Raw genomic sequence first — 25,250 nt, 5'->3', positions numbered from 1 at the left:
CTCGCTCGCTCGCTCGCTCGGGGAGTGTTTGCTTTCATTCTAGCCTTCGGCAAAGGCTGAAGCGAAGGCCTGGGGCGGGGGTTGTCTGTCAAGAGTTTGAGCGACCCGGCCTGGAAAACGGCGCGGGGGCACGTGGGCAGTGAGGTGCAGTCGCCTCACACGTGAAACGTGGCGCACGGCGGGCAGCGCCCCTCGCTGAGCCGGCTGCGGGCGGCGGCGCGGCTTCTGCCGGCCGGGCCCGGAGTCCCCGGGGGCTGTGGGAGGCCGGGACCCCGGGCGGGACGCGGCCGACTGCCCACCTCCGGCCCCCGCGGTGTCGACCCCGAGCGGAGCCGAGCGGACGCGGACGCGGACGCGGCCGCGCACGTCGCCCTCCCCCCGGGGGCACCCCCCGGCCGGCCCGCGGCTCGCCCCGCGTCGTTCCGCCGCATCCAGCCCCAGTGTCGGCAGCCGCCTGACCGCGAGGTCACCTGGGCGGCTCGCCGTGTCGCCTCACTCGCCTAAACCCTCGCCGGGCTGCTCGTTCGTACATCCTCCGCCCCCCCCGCCCCCCCCGCCCCCCGACGGGTGTGCGCGAGCGTGAGACCCGGGGCGGAGAGCGAGGTCCGCGAAGGCGCCGGGCTGGGAGTCGCTAGAGGGAGGTGTGGGACCGGCGAGGAGGGGGCTCCGCGGAGGGAGCGCGGGGGAGGGGAGGGGAGGCGAGGGGAGGAGGCGGAGGCCCAGGCCCGCGGAGGGCCGCCCGGGCTTCGCCCCATCCGAGCGCTCTTCCTCTCGCCGCGCAGCCGCGCAGCCTCGCAGCGGAGCGGCGCGGGCCCCAGGGGCAGCGCCAGGCAGCCGAGGCGCCCGCGGGAGGCAGGCGGGCCCCGGGCGCGCACGCTCGGCCGAGCCCCGGCGCGCCCCGCGCCCCCCGCGCCCGCTGACAGCTGCAGCTGGGCTCGCGCTGTCCGCTCCCGGCTCCTCGGCCTCCGCCCCCTCGGGCTCCCTCCCCTCCAGCCCGGTGCGGCTAGTTTCGCAACTGCTCGCCTCTCGCCCCGTGCCCGGCTGTTTTCCATTTCCCGGCCCCTTCTTCCCGAGTACTTCGCCCCCGGCATTTGGGGGAGAGGGGCTGGGAAGGGGCGGGTGGAGCGTCCCGCGGAGAAGGAAGCACGGGCCGGAGGAGGAGGAGGAGGAGGAGGAGGAGGAAGAGAATCGGCGGGCCGTGGGGAGGAGACCCCACGCCACCCTTTCTGGTCATCTCCCCTCGCGCCCCGCCCCTGCGCACACTCCCTCCCGGGCGAGCTACTTTCGGACGAGGAAAGTGAGGGCGGCCCTGGGTGGCAGCGCCGCGGGGCCAGTCCCGGGGAAGCCGCGCGTCTGTTGGAGTCGCGTCCGCCGGCTCTCCCAGCCAGGGGCATAGCCCGCACCGAGAGGATGGCTTCGACCGCAACCTGCACCAGGTTCACGGACGAGTATCAGCTTTTCGAGGAGCTCGGAAAGTAAGCGCCTTTGCCCGCGTCCGCACGTCCCCTTCCCAGCAGAGGGGCGGGTAGCGTTCCCCGACCCACCGGCCTCCCGCGCGGGGCGAGGGAGCTGGGGAGACCCGAGGAGTGGGAGGAGGGCCAGTGGCGTGGCCGGCTCTGAGCAAGGTGCTGCTCTAGCAAGAGGAGGGGGACCGAGACTGGAAAAGACCCTCCACCCCGCTTGTGTGGCCCATTCCGATGATCCTCAACCCACCTTCTCCCGCCCACCCCCCCCCACCCCAACCCTCTTGCACTAGAGACTTAGTGGATTTACGATCCCTGCAGTTGTAGCTGTCATCCTGAGAAGTGTGCGAGCGTGCGTGTGTGTGTGTGTGTGTGTGTGGAGAGAAAACAAGAACCCGTGTAAAATGCAACATAGATCGTGTTTTCTGTAAATAGAGATGCCTCCTGGTTAGCCGGCGTGTCGCCCGTACGACCCACGTACGAACGAGAACTCCCTGCCACAGACGGTGCCATATTTATTGATGCCGAAAGTTCAACTTGGCGTGGAGTCTATTTCACGTCCAGTAGTTGTTCTGTCCAGGAAGAGGGTCACCAAAGGAGCTCGACCCCCTGCCCCATATCCACTACCCTTTGCACCTAGATTATTCGCTCATCATCATCCTTCCTAGGATTTACGTGTACATCTTCGCATTCTCTGGGAGGATTTATTTATACAGGCGACGGAAAAGACCTGGAGACCGAGAGAAAGCTTGCCAAGGGTAGCCTAGCGTCCTATAAAAACGACCTCCCACGCCCCGACTGGCGGAACTCCTCGGAGAATTTAAGGAAGGGGACCAGAGACCTCCTGAGGACCTGTGTGCTTAGGGACCCAGGGGCCAAACCGTGAATGTTGGTTTATGTAGCATCCCACCCAAACCCTATTCCTCTATCGCTAGTGCCGACTATTACTTACGAAAGGGGTGCGTTTATGTGTATGTATGTATGTATGTTTTATACAATTGAATTCAAGAAACTGTAATTATCTTTTAAACGTAATGACAAGTATATCCTTACATATTTATATGTTGTCTGCTGTTAAAACATGGAGACTATGTCGGAAGAGCAGCTTAATTCAAATCTCACCCTTCCCCCAGCTCAAAAGAGGGCACAGAGAAATCACCGTATCAGGACTTATTAAACCACACAAATGTTCCCAAGATTTCTATTTTAGTGAAAACAATCGCCATATTTACTTGGAGCCACATTAATTTTTTTTTTCTAATAAATAGGCAGCAGATTTTTGCTGCTCCTCCTCAGCCATGCTCTTTGCAGGTTTTTTTTTTTTTTTTTTCTCCCTTCTCAGAGCATTTGGTACTATGTGAGTGTGAATTGTAAAATGTTTTCAAATTTCCTGGGCAAACAAGAGCCGTCATAATTGGCAGTTTCTTTCATTATGTTGATTAATAATGTGTGCTCCCAGTTAAATAAAATTTACTTTTATTCTTCAACATTAAAGAAGGCTTGGGTTCCCAGGAAGAATCGTTCATTTTCTGATATTACTGTAGCGCATTGATATTTTACAAATCACTAAATGCAGTAAAAATGCTCAGATTGCTGTGATTTTTAATAGGATATCAGAGCTGATTATATTGATGACATGCTAATTATTGGTTTTCAGGGGGGCTTTCTCAGTGGTGAGAAGATGTATGAAAATCCCTACTGGACAAGAATATGCTGCCAAAATTATCAACACCAAAAAGCTTTCTGCTAGGGGTGGGTATTTTCAACCACATAATACAGTATATGTTAATTATGTATTTGTCATGTTGATTGTTCTGTTGTCTGTAAATATATAGTTATAATTGAACTGTAGACTTAGGTGTCCTCTTACATTTTTGCAGTTACTTCCTTCTTGAATGCCTCTTGGTATGTATAGTTTAAAAGTTAAGTGAAGACATAGAATTTTAACAACAAATTATTAAATCATTCCAACTGTCCTGTGAGCAGCAGCATATGTAACTATTTTACAGCAAATAAGTTGTCCCTTAGTGCGTCTTGCTTTTAGCTCTGCTGTGAAACAACTTTCAGAAATACCCTGGAATGGAAAAATGTCTCACAACTGTCATTATTCTCTTTTGCTTTTAAGAGGAAAAATAGGTCATAGCTCAGTTGAATCATATTTCAATTGTAGTTACACTTGAACTTAATTTATCAAGGTATATTTAACAGTAATAGCTTTGGGAGGAAAAAATTTATCATTGCTATATTCTAGGAAGTTCAGCTTGATTTTGAGGTTTCCGTGTGTGCAGTCCAGACCTATACTGGGTCTTCCGCATTAAGGCTTCTCGCCGACTCCTGTAATGTATTTTACACATGCTTTATAGCCACGGAGATAATTCCTATCATAAAATAGCTGTTGACATACGCAAAAAAAAAAAAAAAAAAAAAACCAAAAAAAAAAAAAAAAAACAAACCTTGAAGGGGCCTCACTGCATTCTTTTGTTGAACGCATGCAAAAGTACTTACACTGAAATGTTAGGCATTCTAATTATTGTGAGCACGTGTCTAATGTATTTCCATGGGAATTTATGGTTTAATGGAATTTAAATGGAATTAAAATGAACAAAATGCCACAATATAAGCCATTTTAGTGACCTGGTTTATTTTAAGTAATGAGAGAGGAAATTCTATTAGGGTTAGTTTGCCTCATTTCAATTTGTCTTCTAAAAAGTGCTGCTTCCTAGGATCCTTGTGTTTGGTCTCTGCCATGATTTTTTAAAAACTTTTCCTCTCTCTGTTACAGATTCTACTTTTAACATATGCTTGAGGTTTAGATTGGCATTTCAGTTCATTTATTTGAATCAGAGAGATTTTGTTGTGATTTCCTTCATCTGATTTTAACGGTCTTCCTAGGGACATCTATGTGCTAAAGTAACCAGTACCATAGCTTCACAGCTTGAGAACTAATGAGAAGCACGTCATCCTTGATTACACTCCCCTATCCCTCTTCTCTCCACAGGAAGGTTTTTAACAGTCAAAATGAGTTGCTAAACTGTAAATGACATTTTAGTTTTTAAAAAAGAAAAAAAAAGTGTATAATTCTGTCAGGGCTTATATGTTTTCTTTCCCTACACTAGGTACTTTTGGCGAGAGTAGGTAGTAGTTCTTTTGGAGGCGTTATACCACCTGTCCCAAATCTTAGTGGCTTTAAATTTTCTTTCAAAACAAATCAGTCTCATGCTTCACTTCTACTGATTTTCTTAATTAGTGTTATCCCTCTTCATCTACCCTGCTTCATACTCCCTATATCAGAATGGCAAATACAGTTTCTGCTCACATTTTATTTTTCTTCTGACTCCAGTCTGTGGAGGATAAGTCTTCTCTAACTTGATGGGATTCCTTCTTCCTGCCAGTGTTTCTCACCTGCTCATACTCCACTTTAAAGAACAATCTACATCCCAAACCACTTTGCCCCATCTGGATTTAATGATTCCAATTACGTTTAGGAAAAGTAGGGTGAAGTACTAAAAGACCTCTCCCTCTCCAGTTTTCTTGTGACTTTGGGCAAATTTCTTAACCTGCCTACGTTAAACCCTTCTGAGGAGTGAGGTGGTACAGAAGCAGGTGTTGGAATAAATGCCCTGGGTTTAAATTCTGATTTCCCTATTAATTGTAATCTTGGGGCAAGATTACGTGTTTTTGATGAGCCTTTGTTTACTCATCCATAAAATGGACTAATAATGTAACCCTTTTATAGGGTTTGTGAGGAGTAAATTAATATAGTACAGAACGCCACCTGCTACATAATACGTATTCAATGAATATTAGCTGTTATTATTATCTCTTGGGTCGTAATGATCAGATGGGATTACTAACATGAAAGAATGTGAAAATTATGAATCCAGGGGCAGCCTTGATTTAGCCGTGAGAATGCAATTTGAATCTTGACTTTACTACTTAATGTGTAAATTTGGATTAGTCACTTATCTTTTCTTGATCTCAGGTTCTTCATCAACAAAATGGGGGAAGAGTACTCATAGGGTATCCTGGGTGGTTTTGCGGATTCAGTGAATTTTACGAGAATCATTTCTTAATTGCAAAGTCCTGAGTCAATTTTACTATTACTGCTCACCTGTAAAATATTATAGTACTTCAAAATGTTCAGTTTATTTTATCACCACAACTAGAGCTACTTATAGCATATTTATACTTTTGAATTTGTACACTTGTTTAAAGTTGTATTATTAAGTATATTAAGTTGTAAACTCTTAATGAAGTGCTTTCAGTTTTTAATATAACATTTCACAGCATTGTGTATATAGGAAGAGTTCAGTATGGAATGACTAGGATCAAATGGTTTGTGAAGGAGTTAAATACTTGTTCTTAGGCAAAAACTAAGCAAATCCTAGGGATGCCTGGGTGGCTTAGCGGGTTGAGTGCCTGCCTTAGGCCCAGGATGTGATCCTGCAGACCCAGGATCCAGGAGTCCCACATCGGGCTCCCTGCAGGGAGCCTGCTTCTCCTGCTTATGTCTCTGCCTCTCTCTCTCTCTCTCTCTCATGAATAAATAAGTAAAATCTTAAAAAAAAAAAAAAAAAAAAACCAAGCAAATACTAGATGTAATCAATAAGGTAGTGTATTAACATATGCTTTAAAATATGAACGTTAAAAGCACTCCCTTCTCAGAATATAATAATCCTTAAAATGACCTTTCTAGAAAAATTTAAGGTGATACATTTAAAGGGAAATTAGAATGATATGTAAGTTAGCATACTTTTCCCCCTCGTAACATACTGATTTTTTTTTCTTTCAGCTGCGCATAGCAGTTTTTGTGGAGCATATAATTTTTTTGTACAAATTTTTGTTTGTATAATTTAAAATGCTGTGCCTTTGTAAATCCAAGCTTTAAACCTGTTTGTTTTAAAGACCAGCCAGGTCCTCCAACTCAAATAGTATTCTTTAAATGTAACATTACAACTGAAAAAGAAAGGCTATTGTCAATACATATAAGACCATGAGGGATTGCTAAAAAATTTGGCTATATTCCTGCACAAATTTGCACATCCAACTATACTGTCACCCAGGCATTTTTCTGTGCCTAGATGTTAATGGATTTCCAGTACAGTTTCAGTTGCATTTCCTCTCAGCTGTTAGTCACACAAACCATATTTGGGAGACTCAGTCTGTTGAAGAATTTCTTCCCTATTGCTTTAGCACATGCATGCACAGAGCATTCATCATATGGTACTGATCAGATAGATTAAGTACACTGATACATAATTTGGCTTGTTTTAAAATAGTATAGAAAAGTTTCAGATGGCTTGTATTTCATATGAAATTTCTCTCAAGTTTTTTTGTTAGGATTAGGTATGCTTAAATGGTGGTTACTGATGATAGAATTTTATCCTATTTTTACCATGGGAAGTAGAAATTATATCATTTTGGTCCTAGACAATTAGGTTGGTAATTTAACAAATGCTAATTTGCCCTGCAGTTCTGAGATTTTTTTGATTTTTGACATGTTTATAACTGTAAAATATTGTCAGGTTGTGTGAAGTTCATGAAAAGTTGTGATTGCAGTTCAGAATCCGGTGGACTGATGGTTTTGATGGCAGATGTCTTTAGAAATAGTATTTGTGATTTCACATTTTAAAGACTCTTTGGTAAATGATTTTTTTTAAAGATCGTAATGTCTTCTTGATATTCATTTTCCAGTGTAATTTTTGATCATTATAAACCACTTTCTATGACATGGGGTCTGATATGCCACAAGTCATTGTATTTGTAAAATGTAAACTACAATAGAAGCTTGAAATAGTATACTTTTATAAGTGTATTTTAACTTCACTCCCTTGGAATTTAAAAAGGGATTTCAGGGGATCCCTGGGTGGCTCAGCGGTTTGGCGCCTGCCTTTGGCCCAGGACGCGATCCTGGAGTCCCGGGATCAAGTCCTGCGTCGGGCTCCCGACATGGAGCCTGCTTCTCCCTCTCCCTCTGCCTGTGTCTCTGCCTCTTGCTCTCTTTATTGTCTATCATGAATAAATAAATAAATCTTAAAAAAAAATAAAAAGGGATTTCATTTTATATTTCTATAATACTTCACAGATACAACACAAGTCATTTGCATTATTTGATTTTTACTAGTTTTGTTATTCCCAAGTTGATGATCTTAGTAGACTGTGAATCAGGACTTTATAAAACTGCTTGATCATGTACCCCAAATTTGTTCCCAGCTTTGAAATCAATGTTGCATGTATGTCCTTAAGTAGTCTTTTTTATTTTATAATAGAGATGTCAACAACCAACTCTTGCTACTTGTTTTCTTCTTCGACACCCAGGCAATAAAGCAATTACTGCAATTTTTCAGCCTTATGGTTACTGGTCTTAAATTGAAAGCAGAACCGAGATGTTATAGATGAGTCAGATTGTTGTGATTAAACATTATTGATTTGGCGATTTGGAACCAATTGGGTGAATTAATATTTTTTGAAAGTTTATTGGTTTGAGCAATGTTTAAGAAAAAATTAGTAAATTGTTTATTTTTGTGTATGGAATTTCTACAGCTTCTTAATTATTGGGTCCCAAAGTGGCGTGTATCAATTTTAACATTTAGTGTCCTTTAGTTACATTTAGTTGTATTTGCATTCTTACAAATGTTTTGATATTGCATATCTATTTTCCTCTTTTGGTGAGTGAGAATATTATTGATGTTCAAATTGGCTAGGAGATAAAAATGTATATCTGCATTTCTAGGAAATAATAAAAATCTTTTTCTGTGTTCCAACATCATTAACATAGGCAAATTTAATAAAGAATATGGTTGTCAGGTACCTCACTGTGATATTAATAACTAGTGTCAACCTCTACCCAACTGATTATGAAGTAGGAGTTGAACACCTGGAGAACCTTCATTGTTTATACAATTAGATTAATACTTTTCATTTCCTTGAAATACTGAATCAACTTCATATAAAAATTAAAATTTAGGGGCAGCCCGGGTGGCTCAATGGTTTAGCGCTGCCTTCAGTCCAGGGCCTGATCCTGGAGACCTGGGATCGAGTCCCACATCGTGCTCCCTGCATAGAGCCTGCTTCTCCCTCTGCCTCTGCCTGCCTGTCTCTCTCTCTCTGTGTCTCTCATGAATATATAAATAAAATCTAAAAAGGAAAATTTAGTAGTAAATTTTAATGGGCCCTTTTAAAGTTAATAATCATGAGTTGTTATAGAGCACATACTGGGATTGTGTTGGGCATTTAACTTCATTTGTTAACTAGAATTTAATTTTTAAAAGTCTTTTTCCTGGGACAATATGGAGGCTGACCAACTCCTAGTGCCTCTAGGGTTGAGTTGGTTTTTTTTTTTTTTTTTTAGACCTCTGTCTCTCTTCATTTATTAGGGTATGGTGTACACAATGTTTTTTTTATTATTGGCAATTAATGATTGTTTTGTAAATTGCAGTGCTATACATTAAGTGGAGTCTTAGCAATATTTTTTTTTCTCTAAAACACAGTACCTCTCGGGCAGCCCAGTGGCTCAGCGGTTTAGTGCTGCCTTTGGCCTGGGGTGGTCCTGGAGACGCAGGATCTAGTCCCACGTCAGGCTCCCTGCATGGATTCTGCTTCTCCCTCTGCCTGTGTCTCTGCCTCTCTCTCTCTCTCTGTCTCTCTGTCTCTCTGTGTGTCTTTCATGAATAAATAAATAAAAATCTTAAAAAAAAAACAACACACAGTACCTCTGTAGTAATTTACATTTCATATTACTTGATAGATTACTAAGCATGTTCAATTATGTGGCCTTATTTTATATATTTTTATTTAATATTAAATGAGTACAATGGGCAGAGTGTTAGGAAAAGTAAGTCTACACAAATAGTTATCATAGAAGACATAAATGGTATAAGTTGCTAACATGAATAAAATGTTATTGATTTTTTTCAAAGGTAAAAATTATTTCTGCCTGGAGAGATGAAGGAAGCCTTTTATATAATATGGATTTAAATAAATTATTAAAACTATAATGCAGATAGGGCTCAAGGACCAAAATCTAAATAAACAATTTGGAGAGATTATTCAAAATAGTTTACCTGATTATGATTAAGTTTGTTGCAACTCTCAGTATATGGTAAATTTGCTGCAACTCTCATTATAAAGTTATTTTTAGATAAAATAATTAAGTGTAGCAGGATACTTTTTTAGATGACAAAATTCCTGATTCCAGTTAAGATAGGCCATGAACTCACCTTAAGAAGTATTGTTCTACCATGAACTGTTTCTTTCTCTAATATGGGGAAACTGTTAGGTTTGGAGACGAGAGAAAGGGGAGAGGACAGCTTTGCTTGTTGTTTGGTTTTGATTTTAAATAGCTTCACTGTCATAATTATACACAATCACAGAACAGTATCATAATTGATTCTCTTAGTCGAACCCCTTTTGTAACTACTATAGTCTCCTTAACTTCTTAGACCTTTATTGCTACCCAACTCGGCAATGATAAAATCATAGGAATGTTAATAGCTATTATTTAAAGAGAACCTTCTCAGTGACTAGTGTATACTTACAAAACACTTTGTTTTATTTAAATAGTTTACTCCATTTTTAAATAAAGGAAACTGAGGCTCTAAGTTACTAAAATCCTAAATATTAGTAAGTGGTAGAGTCCGTATTTCAACTCATTTTTCTCTGACTCTGAATTCTGGCTCTTTCTACTATCACATCCCATTGATTGCTGTTAGAACTTATCTTAACCTTTCTATGCTTATCTATATGTGCTTGACTGATCTCACTAAACTTCAGGGTCTTTCATAAATAGGAATATGTCCCTTAAGGGTAGGGAAGGCAAATAATTTGGAATTTATTTAGTAACAGGAAATTATTTTCTTCCTATTTCTTTTTGAAGCAATTTTATTAATAACATTGTCTACACATTGAAATAAAGCAAGAGTAAGTTATATAAAACTACTTATTAAAGGTAAATATCGTAAGTAGATTTTTATTCTGTATTATAGAGAAGTTGTAGAGTTGAGCTATGCCATATCATGGCACTAGGGTTTAAACTAAAATTTGATATTTTGGTTAAGAAATACTTCTGTGATTTTTGGAGACTGTGTTCTGATGACTTGAATTTCTGCTGAAGTGTATTCATTAGAAAACCAGGTACAAACTCTACTCATCCCTGGGGACTCAGTACTTTCTTCCTTCTATGAATGGTGCCATAATTTTTCTGGACTTTCAAGCATGCTTGATTTTCTTTCTTTTCTTTAATCCATCTTACCATTTTCCATCTCTTTCTTTTTCACCAGTCTAACTTGAGCTGTTTTTTCTTGCTTCAGCTTTTTTAAACAGCTTCCTAAACAGGTTTTCCAGCTGACAGTTACCATGTCTCCTTCCTATTCATTTATTCAGCTCATCATTAGACCTTTCAGTACTCATTGTCCTGGGCATCTTGATAAATTGCAGGGGTACGGAGGTGAAAAATAGAGATCTGCTGGCAAGTGTTTTGTGGTCTATTAGTGTGGCTGATAGCCTGGCATGTACAGTATAGTTTTTGAGGACTATAGTAGAGATTTACACAAGGCTTTTGTGTAGATACAGGCTGGAGGAGATTGTTATCACAGATTTCTTGAAGAGATAAATGCATGAGATTGTGTTTTTGAATGGCAATTGAGCCTGGTAGAAGAGAGAAATGGTTGTCCAAGCGAAGTAAGCAGTCTGTTCAAAGGAAGGGAGACAGTTCTGGCTCCACCCTCCAGAAGAAATGAGTACACCTAGTGCTGTTGAAATCCTTCTGTAAGACTCTGTTCAGGTGCTGCCGCCTCTATGATGCCATCTCTCACTTATTCTCCACCCTTTGTTCCTTCTCTAGGCCCAAGTGATTCTTTTCATCCTCCTTTGAATAGCTTTTTCCATGTTTCTTAAGCAGCTGATCATTTCTCCTTTTGTATTTTAGTTATATATGTTGTAGCTTTCAAATATCTTGTGGACATTTTTAAGCTTATCTTTGAATCTGTGCCTGGCACAGTAATTATAGTATTGAAGATACTTGTGTTTGTTGGAGTGGACAAATGAGTAAGCAAATAAGAGAGAATCTTAGATATATGATTAACAGAGACTTCTTGCAGATAAAGTAAGTGAAAATTGAGCTGAGGCTTCATGTCAAATGGAATGCACTATATCAAATTTTTAATTCATAAATTATTTCATTAGTTCCTTGATATTATGCTTTGTTGGAAAGAGTTTTGTATAATTTCGTAAGTTTTTGAACAACTATGTGTAAATTCTTACTGCTATTTTTTACCATGTAATTGTAAAGTGGCTTGATAATAAGGAGTAACATTTTCCTGGTATGTGTGTCCATTAGTCTGTTAATAATGCCAGACTCATGCTATCATCACATAATTTTAAATGTTTAGCTTTTTAAGTTTTTATCCATTTTCCAGAGGTGCTTACTTTTTGACTTATTTTTTAATGAAGCTCATTTTAAAAAGCACTTTGGTGATACTTTGTATAGTTTTGGATGCACAAATTGTGTTTATTGATTTTTTAGTGAAGGCTGTTAGAGGCCAACTGTTAAAACTGCTGTGTCTGTCAATTCAGAAACTTGGTAAAAGGACTAGAAAATGTGCTTGTTTCAGTACTGGAAATCCCTTAGAATAATATAAGCTTTAAAGCACTTATTTCTTTATTAGGGGTCTCACAATTCTGTAATTTTAGCAAACATCATATATGTATGTATACATATATGTATATATATGCATATATTCACACACATTTTAAGAAAATATACTTTTTTCATAAAAACATGCAAATCACTTATATATAATCATGGTGGCAAAAGTGATTTGTGAAATTAGTTCAGCTGAGCATTTTGGCCATTTTGTAGAAGTTTTATACACGATGAATCCTTTAGTAAAGCAAATTGTATGTGTTTTTATATTAAAGGTTATATTAGTATTTTTAGGTACAGGGAGAATTGTATATTTTGGACATATCTCTGAAATAAATTTTTAATCATCACCAATTTGTATAAGTACAGTAAAAATTGTATCATAAAAATACATATGCTAATTATGCAATCTGGAGAAATACAGAAAAATAGAAAACAACATATTCATAGCTCACTCAGTTTTCCCAGTCACTGGTGGGGTTTCTTTTTTTAAATTGGAGAATACTAGACACTAAAATGTATACTATTGTGTTCTGCATTTTTGCTTAGTATTTTAAAATTTTCCTGTTACTACAAATCGTTTGAATTCTTAATAACTGAATTATACCCCACTGAGTAAAATATTAGTGTATTTAATATTGGTTTGAAAAAATTTTTGCCTTCTAAAAATTTTTGCCTTTTGCTATGATAACTGACAAAACAGTAAACATTTTTTTGTAATACTTTTTCATATTTCTGATTCTTAGGAAATATTCATAAAGGAGAATTAATGGGTTAGAAGATGTAATATTATCAAAATTTTTGATGCATTATTGCCAGATTGCATTCTGCAAGTTTAGTACATTTCCACCAATGACCATTTAATTATGCTACTGAAAGTGAATTTTGGGGAGCATGATTCTAAATTTCAGTTACTCACCTTCTTCCAGACTCTCTGCTAAGTGTGGATAAACAAAGTACAAAGGGTAAGGTTCTTCATCTCAAGGTGAAGTACATGTGGAATCGAAGTAAATTACCATACCAATTGATAAGTGTCACAGTGGAAGTGTTTACTCATTCTGGGGTGTAAGGACCTAACTATTGGGTTGGTGAAAGATAAGGGGAAGGCTTCCTAGAGTGGTTGATATTGAACTGGGTTTTGGAAATAACCAGTTTTGAATGAAAGATGGCAGAAAAAGATAACAAATTTAATAGGAAATTATTTAAATTAATTAAATAATGAATCATTGAATAATGATGAGAATAATGAAATTTGAGTCATTTGGGTGGCTCAGGTGGTTAAGGGTCTGACTCTTGATTTTTGGCTCAAGTCATGATCTCAGGGTCCTGGGATTGAACCCTAGGTTGGGCTCCATGCTCAGGGTGGAGTCTGCTTGAGAGTCTCTTTCTGCTCCTCCTGCTGCTCATGTTTATGTCTAGAATAAATAAAATCTTTCAATAAAAAAAATCATGGGAAGCAAAGTAATCAGGAAGTGTCAATAAGGAGCAAACTTAAAAGAAGATACATACTTTTTTACCCAGAGTGACTGACTTGTGTATAAATTTTCACAAAAGCTTGTAAAAACTGATGAAAAGAGATGGAAAGTTTTTGTTTTACAGTGAATTATTGAGTACAGCAAGATCTGTTGGAAGGATTTAATAAGGTGGGATTGTAGGATTTTACAGCCCTGAGTCATTAGGGATGAATAGCTGTTAAGAGAGGAATAGCATCTTCTTATCAACCTCCCATTTTGTTTTATTTAGCTCTGGGGCAATACAAAAAAAAAAAAAAGTGACTAACTGGAAGATAAAGGAGAATTGTTAAAAGTTTTTTTTTTTCCTTAAATCAACCAATATTATGAAAGTGCCCTAGGGAATCCCATTGGTGTTTATAAACAAGAAAAGCTAGATAGTCTGTGCAGTGACAATATTAGATTAATGACTATTGCAAAAATTGTAGGTTTCTGTTCAAAACCAAAAGATGTTTAATATTCCCCATCTGCATTTCCAGTGTCTAGATTAATACCTGGTACCTTTCGCAGATATCTATTGAATAAAATGAATGAATGCATGACTCCCAAACTGCATCATTTTATGATTAATGAATACACATTTAGAGACCCAGAACTTTTAGCAGTAAGATTTGTATACATTATTCCCAACTATTGTCTTTTCAAAAATTTTTTAAGGAAAGCTCACAATTGTACAGTTAGATTAATTCTGTGATATAACTTAACACAAGTTGGTGGTTGGAAAATAATCATTTATTCCCATCATTAAATAATGGATAAATATCTCATTCATTGTTTAGAAGATAACTTCAATTTAGAGATTTAACCTCCCTAAGTTCAGCCATGCAATATGTTTTTTTCTTTTTAAAAGGATCTTATAGCTGTAAAATAAAAATATATGATTTATCCAGTTAATATTAAGGACTATAGAAGTCAAAGGAGGAAGAAATATTCTTTCTCTCTCTCTCTCTGAAATATATAAAATTCATGGTAGAATTTTTTGGAGTTCAGATGGGAACTTTGTTGAGCAGAAAATCTTCTATTGAATTCAAAAGCAGTGATTCAGGGTTGGTATAACCATTAGAATGCAGGTTGGAAAAAATTCTAGTTCCAGATTGCAAGCAAAAATTTCAAGGTCAGTCAACTCCTGTTCTCTTGAATATAGATCTCCTGATTTCAGGGTATTTTTCTTTCTAGGAGAATTGGAGAGGACAAAGAAAAAGCTGTGAAAGAGAAAAGTTTTGCCTCTTGTAAATAGGATAGAGGCTTACTTTTCTCTAATATTTATATGATCTGGAAATAATTTTCAGAAAAAACGTTTGGATTGACTGCTTCCTATGCATCTCTATGTTCAGAAAAAGGGAAAACAACTTTGTTAACTTTAAGTTTGAAGGAAAAAATTATATTTTATACTGCCAAAGTAATCCAATTACTGGATTACCTGTAGCTTTGTATCCTTCATTTAATCCTGGTAATTGTAGCGTCTATATTCTGCCAATGACATAATAAAGAGAAGGACTTAAGGCATGAACAGGGATGGTTAAATGATCATTGGGATAATTGATCTTTTAAAATAGAAATAATTTTTAAAAATTTAGTTCATATTTACTGAGCTTTTGTAAACTTCATTAGGTAGGAAACTTTAAGAGGTATATTTTGAATAATCCAAATGAATAAATCCAAATTTAGAAGGACCAACGTTAGAAATATTCCATGAACACCCACAAGGTCAGTTTTAAAAATAGCACTTAGCTTTGAGAGGATAATTTCTCCTCACCCTACATGTAAAATGTTTTATTAAGACCTTCAGTAACAAGCTTTGAAAAGAAAAAAGTTTTGAGGAAGGGGAGTGTGAAATAAGTCTTTTTGAAAAATTCTTGTATTTAGCATCTTTCATTCTTAGGATCTTAAGACATTCCCTACAATCTCCTACTTTTGCAGTGTTGATGAGGGACATTCAGGGATTCTTGTGCCCAGTGCTATAAGGCCTGCCATCCCCAAGTGGCATGTTGCAGCTGTTTCATGGGACACATCACATTTCCTCCAAAGCCAGGGAATGGAGGAGGCGGTATTACTCAGCTGAAGGAACATAGGAGCAGAGAGATTTAGGGAGTAAGGAGTTGATTACCTAATTTGGAATTTGGTTAAGTCTCTGAGTTAGAACATTTTTGTAGAAATAAGGCTACTGTCTTTAAAACATTTGATATCCTGCTTTCTCTCCTAGAAAATAAACTCTGCCTCACTTTTCATCTGTGTTACTATGTATCTTTGGAAGTTTAATGGTGAGGAATATGCTGGTTAATATGTACAGTTGTTGAGAGAAGAAAGCAAGGTTAGCATTTTCTTTAAAGGACAACAGAAGAGAACCGTTTGTATTATTTTTGGGCAAAGAAAGCTGTAAGGGACATGGAAATAATGCAACATGGTCAAAGAACTCATAGCTTGGTTTGGAGAATAGGAGAAACACATAATTTTACAAGAGATAAAGAGGAGTAGCAGAAGAATGTAGTATGATGATTCAGTGTGCCTAAATGACCTATAGTTGTGGAAACAAAAGTAATATCGAGGAAGTAGAAGTTTAGATGGGTGGATAGAAGGAAGGAAGAAGAACAAAGACCCGGGTATGCAGGAAGTCGCATAACATTCTGGCAAGAACCAAAAATACCTGTTTGGGCAGAAGTAATCTATGGGAAATCAGGAAAAAAAGCTTTGGGGCACCTGTATGGTGCAGTCGGTTAAGTGCCTGCCTGACTCTTGGTTTCAGCTCAAGTCATGATCTCCGGGTCATAATCTCTGGGTTGTAATTTCAGGGTTTTAAGATCAGGCTCTGATGTAGGGCTCTGCACTCTGGGGGGGGTTCTGCTTAAGACTCTCTTTTCCCTTTCCTCTGCCCTTCCCCTTTGTGTGCATGCTCACTTTCTTATTCTCTAAAATCTTTTAAAATAAAGCTTAAAAGCATGTAAAGTGTTTGATTGCTAAGTTGAGAATATTGTCTTAAATATAGTGAAGACACGTTAAAGAGGGCATCTAGGACCTTGGCAGCAGTGAATAAGCAGGTTGGATTGGCAAAGAGTGTGAGATACTGAGTTCTGAAACCTTAAGATATGAAAGGATAAGGAAGAGTGAGGACACAAGGATAACTGAGGTTTGAAGTTCGAATAATGGAGAACGTTGTAATTTTCATATAACAAATTAAGTCAGAATCATTTGATCTTGATAAAAATGATGAATTGACGTGTATGTGTCTGATGTACAAGCAAAATATCTAAAAGACCATTAAACATTGGGTGTGATCTTTGAGAAAGGGTCCCAGAAAGCGGGGCAATATATTGTATAGGTTAAGAGCATTGGCTCTGAAATCCAATTGCTAGGGTTCAAGACCTGGTTCTAAAACTTCCTAGTCCTTGTGATCTGGGGAGAAATTCCTGATGTTTCCAAGCCTTGGTTTTTCTTATCTATAAAATAGCAGTAATCAATTTAGCTACTATTTGTGACTTGTCTGTGCAGAGTTGATGGTAAAAGCCATATTCATGGAAAAGATCAGAAGTGAATATAGGAAGAAAAGAATAGAGATCCTAGGACAGTGGTCTGGGGAAATACATTCATCTTAATAGATGGAAAGAAAAAGTAGGCCTGGAGTAAGAGAAATGGAAAGATATGTCAGAAAAGGAAGAGGAAACCAGGAGAGTTCAATGCTTTGACTCAAGGAGAGAAATTTTTCAAAGGAAGGGGATGGCAAGTAACAGTGTGAGAAGTAAAGAGCAACGAAGACTGTGAAAAGGCCTTGGATTTTCATTTGGCAGAATTTCAGTAGTTTTCAGGAAAAGATCTTGAGGATTGGGCCAATCTGTTATTCATCTCTACATTCTTGTAACTGAGCACACTGCATGAAATATAATAGATATTTAATAAGTATTTGCTGAATGGATAAAGAAAACTATTTCTTGGGATTAAAGAATAAATGGAGATAACATGAAAAGCCTTGCTTGTTTAATAAAACAGGAAAAAAGAGATTGACATCCTCAGGAGTAATTCCAGGGATTAGCCAGGTCAAGGGAATTAACTTTGGTGATAAATAAAGCTGAAGCTTATTTGGAGGAGGAAAAGGAACAAAAAAGCAGTAAGGAATAGAAAGACTGATAATGCAAAGCAAGAGTATAAAATTTACCGGGCATTCATGGAGACTGTTGGATGTTAGTGGGAACAGGAGATTTGAGTAGGAAGAAAGACATTTTTCCTAGAGAGATAGCAGGATAGCAGGAGAATGAGAAGATAGCACACATGCAGAGATGTTTTGAGATGGAGAAGATGAGAGTTACAGTTCAGCTGAGAGTAATAGAAAAAGAAGTAGGATTGAGAGCTTGAAGAGAATGCATTTGTCGTGGTCTTTGGGGTTTGTAGAGAAGAGTCCACCAAGATCATTAACAGGTAGAGCTAACATGAATCGAGTCCCATAGTGACCAGAGAAGTCTTTAGGAACCCATTAGGGTTTGACAGGGTGAGACAACAGGAATCCTGGTGCTTTTTAAACATTTAAGGAGAAAAAGCCCTTTAAAAAAATCACACGCACACATTAATTTTCCTTAATTTGTATAGCTGGTAAGAATAGAGCAGCTGGAATTTAAGACCCTCGCTATTGTCCTTCTATTTTGTTCTCTCTGGGTACATCCAGCAGAGAGATGAGGTAGGGAGGCCATTAGAAAGCAGAAGCTTGGGAGGAAAATTTTGTTCTATAAGAATGACAGAATAATTCCGTTTAGGAATGTTTGGTAGCAGATTTCTTTTTTTATCTGAAAGAGAAGCCTGGGGGATTCTTCAATTCAGAATCTAAATTTCCCTTATTTCTACTCAATTTCATTCAATTTCTCTACATAAACAAAAGCCTCTGTAGGCAGTTTTTAATGGATCAGAGTTGTACATGATTTCATCTGTAGGAAGGCAGTGTTTATGTAGAAAATTACCGCAGATCAGGAGTATGAAATAAAACTGTAAAGACTTAAGCTAGTTCATTTTAGAGGTTTTATTACCAAAGTTTGTAAGGTTCGTCATTGTGAATATTCTATTTCATGTGTGCCTTGCTTACTTTCCTATCTACATATCTCTGCTTCATTGACTTTGATGGTAAGGACTTTGCTTTGACAACTTCCCCCCCAAAGCATTAGTATTCTTAATAATTTCCTTAAAGTGCCTCGGTGGCTCAGTAGGTTAAGTGTCTGCCTACAGCTCAGGTCTTGATCCTGGGATGGTGCCCCACGTTGGGCTTCCTGCTCAGTGGGGAGTCTGCTTCTTCCTCTCCCTGCCACTCCCCCCCCCCCCAACTTGTGCTATCCTGCTATCTCAAATAAAATCTTAAAAAAAAATAATTTCTTTAAGTCTGTGTCATCTTTCATTTGGGTTTCTAATGAAAAGAAAAGCAGTGAACCCAGATTGTTAATCAAGGTGGATGTGATCAGAATATGTGTCATTTATTTTTTCTTTTTTCATAAAATGGTTTTGTTCCCTTATTCCTTATTCTCTCTCCCTTTGCTATTACTATTGATGTTTAATACATAATTTCTCCTACTTTTCTGTCCCTCTACCATGTGATTTCTCTTAAAGAAAACTTTGAGTTCAGACTTAGAAGTTCTAGAAAAGAAAACCTTTTTTCAACTTTCCCAGTTATTAGCTTTTGTGTAATAAGTAGAGAGATATATGTCTTTTATACTGATGTTTTTGTATACTTTGTTTTTCTACTTCCCAGAGTTTAGGAATGAGACTTTGTTTTTCTACTTCCCAGAGTTTAGGAATGAGAGCTTGAAGAGAACACATTTGTTATGGTCTTTGCAGTTTGTAGAGAAGAGTCCACTAAAAGCAGTTTACAGTGGATCATTAACAGGTTGAGCTAACATGAATCTAGTACCATAGTGACCAGAGAGATCTCATGTCTTAACTTACTCTCATTTTATCAGCCATCATTAATTCATTAATTCATTCACTTATTTAACGAATATTTACTGAGCAGCTGCTATGTGCATACATACTTCTTGATTTTGGGGGAGATAGAGATGAGCATAGTTGGTATAGGAGAGGCTGGAAGAATCATCTGGATAGATAAGTGCTGTGAAGTAAATAAAACAGGGCTCAAATGAAATTACTTTAGATAGGCCTCTCTGAGGATGTAACATTTGAGCTGAGGCATTAATGAAGAGAAGAAACAAACCATGAGAAAATATGAGGGAAGAAACTTCCAGGTCAAAGGACCAACGTGGCAACGAGCTTGCACAGGGTTAGAAAGAAAGTAATCATAGCTAATTAGCAAGGAGGAGAGAAGCACACAATGATCTCTGGAGGTAGGCAGAGGACAGATTTGGTAGATAGAGCCTTTTGGCTAATGTTAAGAAATTTGGAACTTATTTTGAAAGCCGTCATAAAGCTGATTTGAGGATGTGGAGCAGAGAAGTGATGTGACCAGCATTTGGCTTAAAAAGTCTGTCTCTGGATGCCAGGTAGAGGATAGATGGTAAGAGTACGTGAATGAGAACAAGACTAGGAGAGTCTGAAAGTCTATTAGAGATGTGAAGGTGAGTACTTTTTTAAAAGATTTTATTTCTTTATTAGAGATAGAGGGAGGCAGATATTTTTTTTAAAGATTTTATTTCTTTATTAGAGAGAGATAGAGAGAGGGAGGCAGAGACACAGGCAGAGGGAGAAGCAGGCTCCATGCAGCGAGCCCGACGTGGGACTCGATCCTGGTACTCCAGGATCAGGCTCTGGGCTGAAGGTGGCGCTAAACCGCTGAGCCACTGGGGCTGCCCAAGAAGATATTTTGGGGGAGGAGAAAATACAGGACTTGCTAATGGAAAGATTGTGAGATATGAAGGAATGTGAAGAGGCATGACTACTGGGCTTATGGCCGACTCAACTATCTAATGGTGTGCTATTAACAGAGATAGAGAATAGTGGAGTGGAATTAGATTGAAGTGGGAAATCGGGAGTTAAGGTTTTGACATATAATGTGACTCATCAACTTCAAAAAGAAACCTTTTACTTTTTAGCAATTATTCCCCATTCCTGCTTTTTCTCTTCTCCCTCAACTCCAGGCAACCAGTAGTCTATTTTCTTTCTCTGTAGATTTGTTTTTTATGGGCATTTCATATTAAGTAGAACCGTACATTATATAGTCCTCTGTGATTGGCTTCTTTCATTTAGCATGTTTTCAAGGTTCATTCATGTTGTAGCACATTTTATTATTGAATAGTGTTCCATCTTACGGATATAGCACATTTTGTTCATCCATCAGTTGATGAACATTTGGGTGGTCTCTACTTTTCAGCCACTATGAATAATGCTGCTGTGAGCATTTGTGTCCCAGGTTTTCTGTATAGACCTGTGTCTTTATTTCTCTTGCATATATACCTAGGAGTGAAGGAACTGCTACACACAGGCAAACACACACATACACATTAAAGAAATGCAAAGTGAAGAGTTTATAACACAGATAGTATAACCGTATAGTTATAGTGTCATACCAGAATTATTGATTATTAACCAGATTAATTTGCGTGATGACACATGTACATGTAACAAATAGGTAACAAAGTATTCTAATTTATATATTTTGATGTGAGAAAAATGAAAACAGAGTTTCAGTATAAGAAAGTGAATTATGACCATTTTCCCTTCATGTGTAGGAATAGAGATATCATACCAAGTAAGATATTTTAAAATAGCTGTGCCCAGAGTTGAAAGGAGCATCTGTTTCATGTCAAAGAATCATCAATCTAATCTATTACTGTGTGATCTCTTTACTCATGTTCACTGTTACTAGAAATAATTTGGCGTGAGGATCATTATTTGTATCCTGGGTTTTGTTAGAATATTGATGCAGATCGGTATTTTTCTGTTGATTGAATGGGAAGTGTGCTTAAATTCTTATCCTAGACCTATCCTTTCCCGTTACCCCTTTGTCAGAGAGGTGCCTGTTTCTGCATGTTACTTTCTAGGCTGTGGCATATATTCATAGTCTGTTGATACTGCTATAAAATTTGCTAGTCTTTTTGCTTTTGAGGTGGGAACTGTTTTGGGGAATGATTGGGGCAATAGGCCATGAGGGCTGAGATAAATAGGCAGAAGTTGTCCTTCACTAAGACTCTTAATAGGTGAGCTCATAATCAGTAAGAAGTTTTATTTTCATCTTTTATATTGAAAAGTGAATTTAGGATTCATTGAAGGCCTAAGAATGCAGCAACCTGCCTTTTTCTTTCCTATGAAATTTGACTAATTTCAATTTTTTTTTTTTTTTTTGCAGCATTGTATTTTCTTGTCTGACAATATAAGACAAACCCATCTGTGGAGAATTTCCATGTTCTGTACTTTTAAATGCTATAAACACTTTAGGCATGGAAAAGAACTAAGGAAGTTGCTTTTTTGAAGGGATATTCCAATTACAGTTAATATTTTTTATGCCATTAAAACCCAGCTTTACACTGATGGCAGGACATTTTTTGGGTGGGTTCTGTCTTATATATATTAATAATTTGATGTATATTTTCAAGTGAATTAATAAGTATTGTTCCCCACATTATATCTTTTATAAAATACTGTAATTTTTGTTTTGTTTTGTTTTAAAGATTTTATTTATTCATGAGAGAGAGAGAGAGAGAGGCAGAGACAGAGGCAGAGGGAGAAGCAGGCTCCACTCGGGAGCCCGATGTGGGACTTGATCCCAGGAGTCCAGGATCACGGCGTGGGCCGAAGGCAGCTGCTAAACCACTGAGCCACCTAGGCATCCCATGTAACTGATTTTAAAGACTAGGTTGAATTAATAGCCTTTAAAGTCTTTCATAATTGACTTTTCTCAGGAAATTTTTGGTGCCATGGAGAAATCCATACTAGAAAAGTTTGCCTTAGTATTTGAAATAGTGAATATCTGATGATATTATTTTGTTATATTTTTTAGTATCATTTTCATTCAAAATAGAAGCAGTTGTAGAAATTATGAAAAGTACTACTTATTTTTTGCCAGAATACAAGGAGGACAACAACACATTAAAAATATTTTGTTCACTCATTTTGCAATATCCTATTTTCATTTTTTTAAAAATCAGGTTGGCGAGTTAGCTGGAAATAGGAGACTGGCTAACTTTCCCACACATTCTTTCTCCTTTGTGGGTTTTTATATGGGTATGTTTAAACAGCCACATGAAACCACTATTTGTGGGAGATGGATTGGAAAGGAACATGTACAGACCGTCTTATATAATATTCAGGGCTAATTTAGGGAGAGTTATCAGAAAACAAACTACTGTGATTTCATAAATAGGCATTTAATTTGTTATCATCTAGCTTAGTTCCTTCTCACAAAGTGATTTTCAAAGAAATTCATTGATTCTGTGGGCCTGCAATATGTAAAAGCTGTGATTTACCATTTCTTTTGTACAGAGTTGTAAACTTTAATTTCTGACATCAATGAGATGACCTTAAGCAATTTGCTTAATGTTTTATTTGAAAGCCTAATTTGGATTTGTGAAAAATAATGAGGGAACCTGCAAGGCACATTGTCTTAAAATCTACCATTTTAATCATTTTTAAATATATAGTTCAGTGGTGTTAAGTATGTTTACATTGTTGTGCAACCATTATAAGTATCCATCTCTAGAATCTTTTTTTTTTTTTTTTCATTTTCTCTGACACTCCATACCCATTAAACATTAGCCCTCAATTCTCTCTTCCATGCCCCTGGCAACCACCATTCTTCCTTCTGCTTCTGAATTTGACTACTCTAGGGACCTCATCTAAGTGGACTCCTGCATTGTTTGTCCTTTTGTGATGGCTTATTTCACTTAGTGTAATGTTCTAAAGAGTCATCCATATTGTAGCATGTGTCAGAATTTCCTTCCTTTTTAAGGCTGAATAATATTGTATCGATATATACCACATTTTGTTTATCCACTCATCTATTGGTGAACACTTAGGTTGCTTCCACCTTTTGGCAGTTGTGAATGGTAGGGATTTTTAAGAGTTCTGAAAAGCTATTTATGGTCATTAAATCGAATGTTCTAATTGGATGAAATAAAGAAGGGATAATGTTATATATCTTATAATTTTGATTTCTTGATTATATACAGGAATGTGTGGGGTGGTTTTATCCCAAGATACTTTTATCATTTTGTAAACTGTTAATGTTGAATATTCTACTGCATGTGCTTTTTCTTTTGCCTTTGCTCTGGCTTTTATAATTACTTTTCATTTAACTAGTTTTATCATATCAGTGTTAATATGATAATGTTTAGGTTTTCAAATATAAAGTGTCATGTACTGGTGTGGAAGAAATGTGGGTTTATTGAGTACCTAATTGCAGTGATATGGAATCATTGTCTGTGCCCTAGACTTGTAAGGTATCTGTAAACTTCTACTAAATTTTTGCAGGTACTAAGTTAGGGAGTATATGCCATTGAAAGAGAGTATGTGCATTGCATTACCTTTCTTCTATTGTTTCTCTTGTTTTAAAGTAATGAAACAAAACTGAAACAAACTTTGAGTAACTCGAGTTAATTAACTTTTGCAGTGAATTGCTTTTCTATCTCACTATCTTTTGTTTTTAAAAAGTTTTATTTGAGAGAGAGAGAGAGAGAGAGAGGAAGAGAGTGACTAAGCACGTGGTCTCATGACCCTGAGATCATGACCTAAGCCAAAACCAAGAGTCAGATACCTAACTGACTGTACTACCCTGGTGCCCCTAAATCATTACTTTTTAAATGCTTGAAGATACTGAAGTATAGCAGGCAGTTTTGGTTTCTGGAACTAATCTAAGTGAAGAGTTTATGGTTTAATACATTGTAATCCATTGTACACTTAATGTCTAACATTAGAATAAAAGTATATTTAAAATACATTAGCATGGAGTAATAGCATCTAAGAAGCCTTCCGAATATTTTGGATGACTTGGAAGATCTGATCGTATGTGGATATTTCAAAGTATAATTATAGCTGTGAGTGGGAAAGAAAGCCTTGAAAAGCGTTTGCTATGTTTTGCTTAATTTTTGTTTTTATATTTTTTTAAGGATTTATTTGACCAACCGATCCAATCATAGTTCCACTGCTTGTCAGTGATAGGTTTATTATTCAAAATGACAGTGACCCCAAATACACTCTTATACAATTATGGGGCTGTTAGTAGGTGGAGTTATTTTTATTCTGGTGAAGAATCTGGTTTACTTCTAATTGAATATAGCTTATAGATGAAGAGATAGTTTCTTTCTAAATAATCTGTATGTCCTTGCTCAGGAGTTATATAAAGTTGGTAGAGCCTCTTTAAGTCTTTCTGATGATCTAACAAAGAAGATTCTAAAAGGATATTTTTAATTTTTATTATTTCAGATATTCAAAATATTAGCTACTTTGTTTTGTAGAAAGTTATGGGAACTCATTTTCTGTTGCCATTTGCAGTGGTGAGAATGTTAATATACTTATATAAATATAGTTGGTTTTTTAAATAGTTTTTTTAAATGTCATTTGGTTTTTATCTGTCTAGTTGAGTCTCCTTCTTTAAATTTTTAAGAAATTAAGTGAACTCTATTCCCAACGTGGGGCTTGAACTCATGACCCCAAGATCAAGAGCTGGGTGATTCACTGACTGAGCCAGCAGGTGCCCCAAGTCTCCTTTTTGTTTTTAAT

The 25,250-nt window shown here is 37.9% G+C and overlaps 1 protein-coding gene across 24 annotated transcripts in view; it reads left to right on the top strand.

Moving 5' to 3' along the window:
• Positions 1-895: 895 nt before the first annotated feature.
• Positions 896-25,250, top strand: part of CAMK2D (calcium/calmodulin dependent protein kinase II delta) — a 301,972-nt gene continuing 277,617 nt past the window's right edge. For 6 of the 24 annotated variants that reach the window (XM_025465974.3, XM_025465985.3, XM_025465980.3 and 3 more), the window contains exons 1-2: positions 899-1,475; positions 3,121-3,215. In XM_025465974.3, coding sequence (XP_025321759.1) covers positions 1,411-1,475; positions 3,121-3,215 — 160 coding nt within the window. In that variant the 5' untranslated portion in view covers positions 899-1,410. Of the gene's footprint in view, positions 1,476-3,120; positions 3,216-25,250 lie in introns of all 24 variants that reach the window. The other 18 variants (XM_025465971.3, XM_025465973.3, XM_025465990.3 and 15 more) reach the window with 5 other exon arrangements.

The sequence above is a fragment of the Canis lupus genome, chromosome 32, assembly GCF_003254725.2.
Source record: "Canis lupus dingo isolate Sandy chromosome 32, ASM325472v2, whole genome shotgun sequence".
NCBI classification, from domain to species: domain Eukaryota; kingdom Metazoa; phylum Chordata; class Mammalia; order Carnivora; family Canidae; genus Canis; species Canis lupus.
Note: the sequence above shows the minus strand (reverse complement) of the source record. Positions and strands in the feature narration are given on the sequence as shown.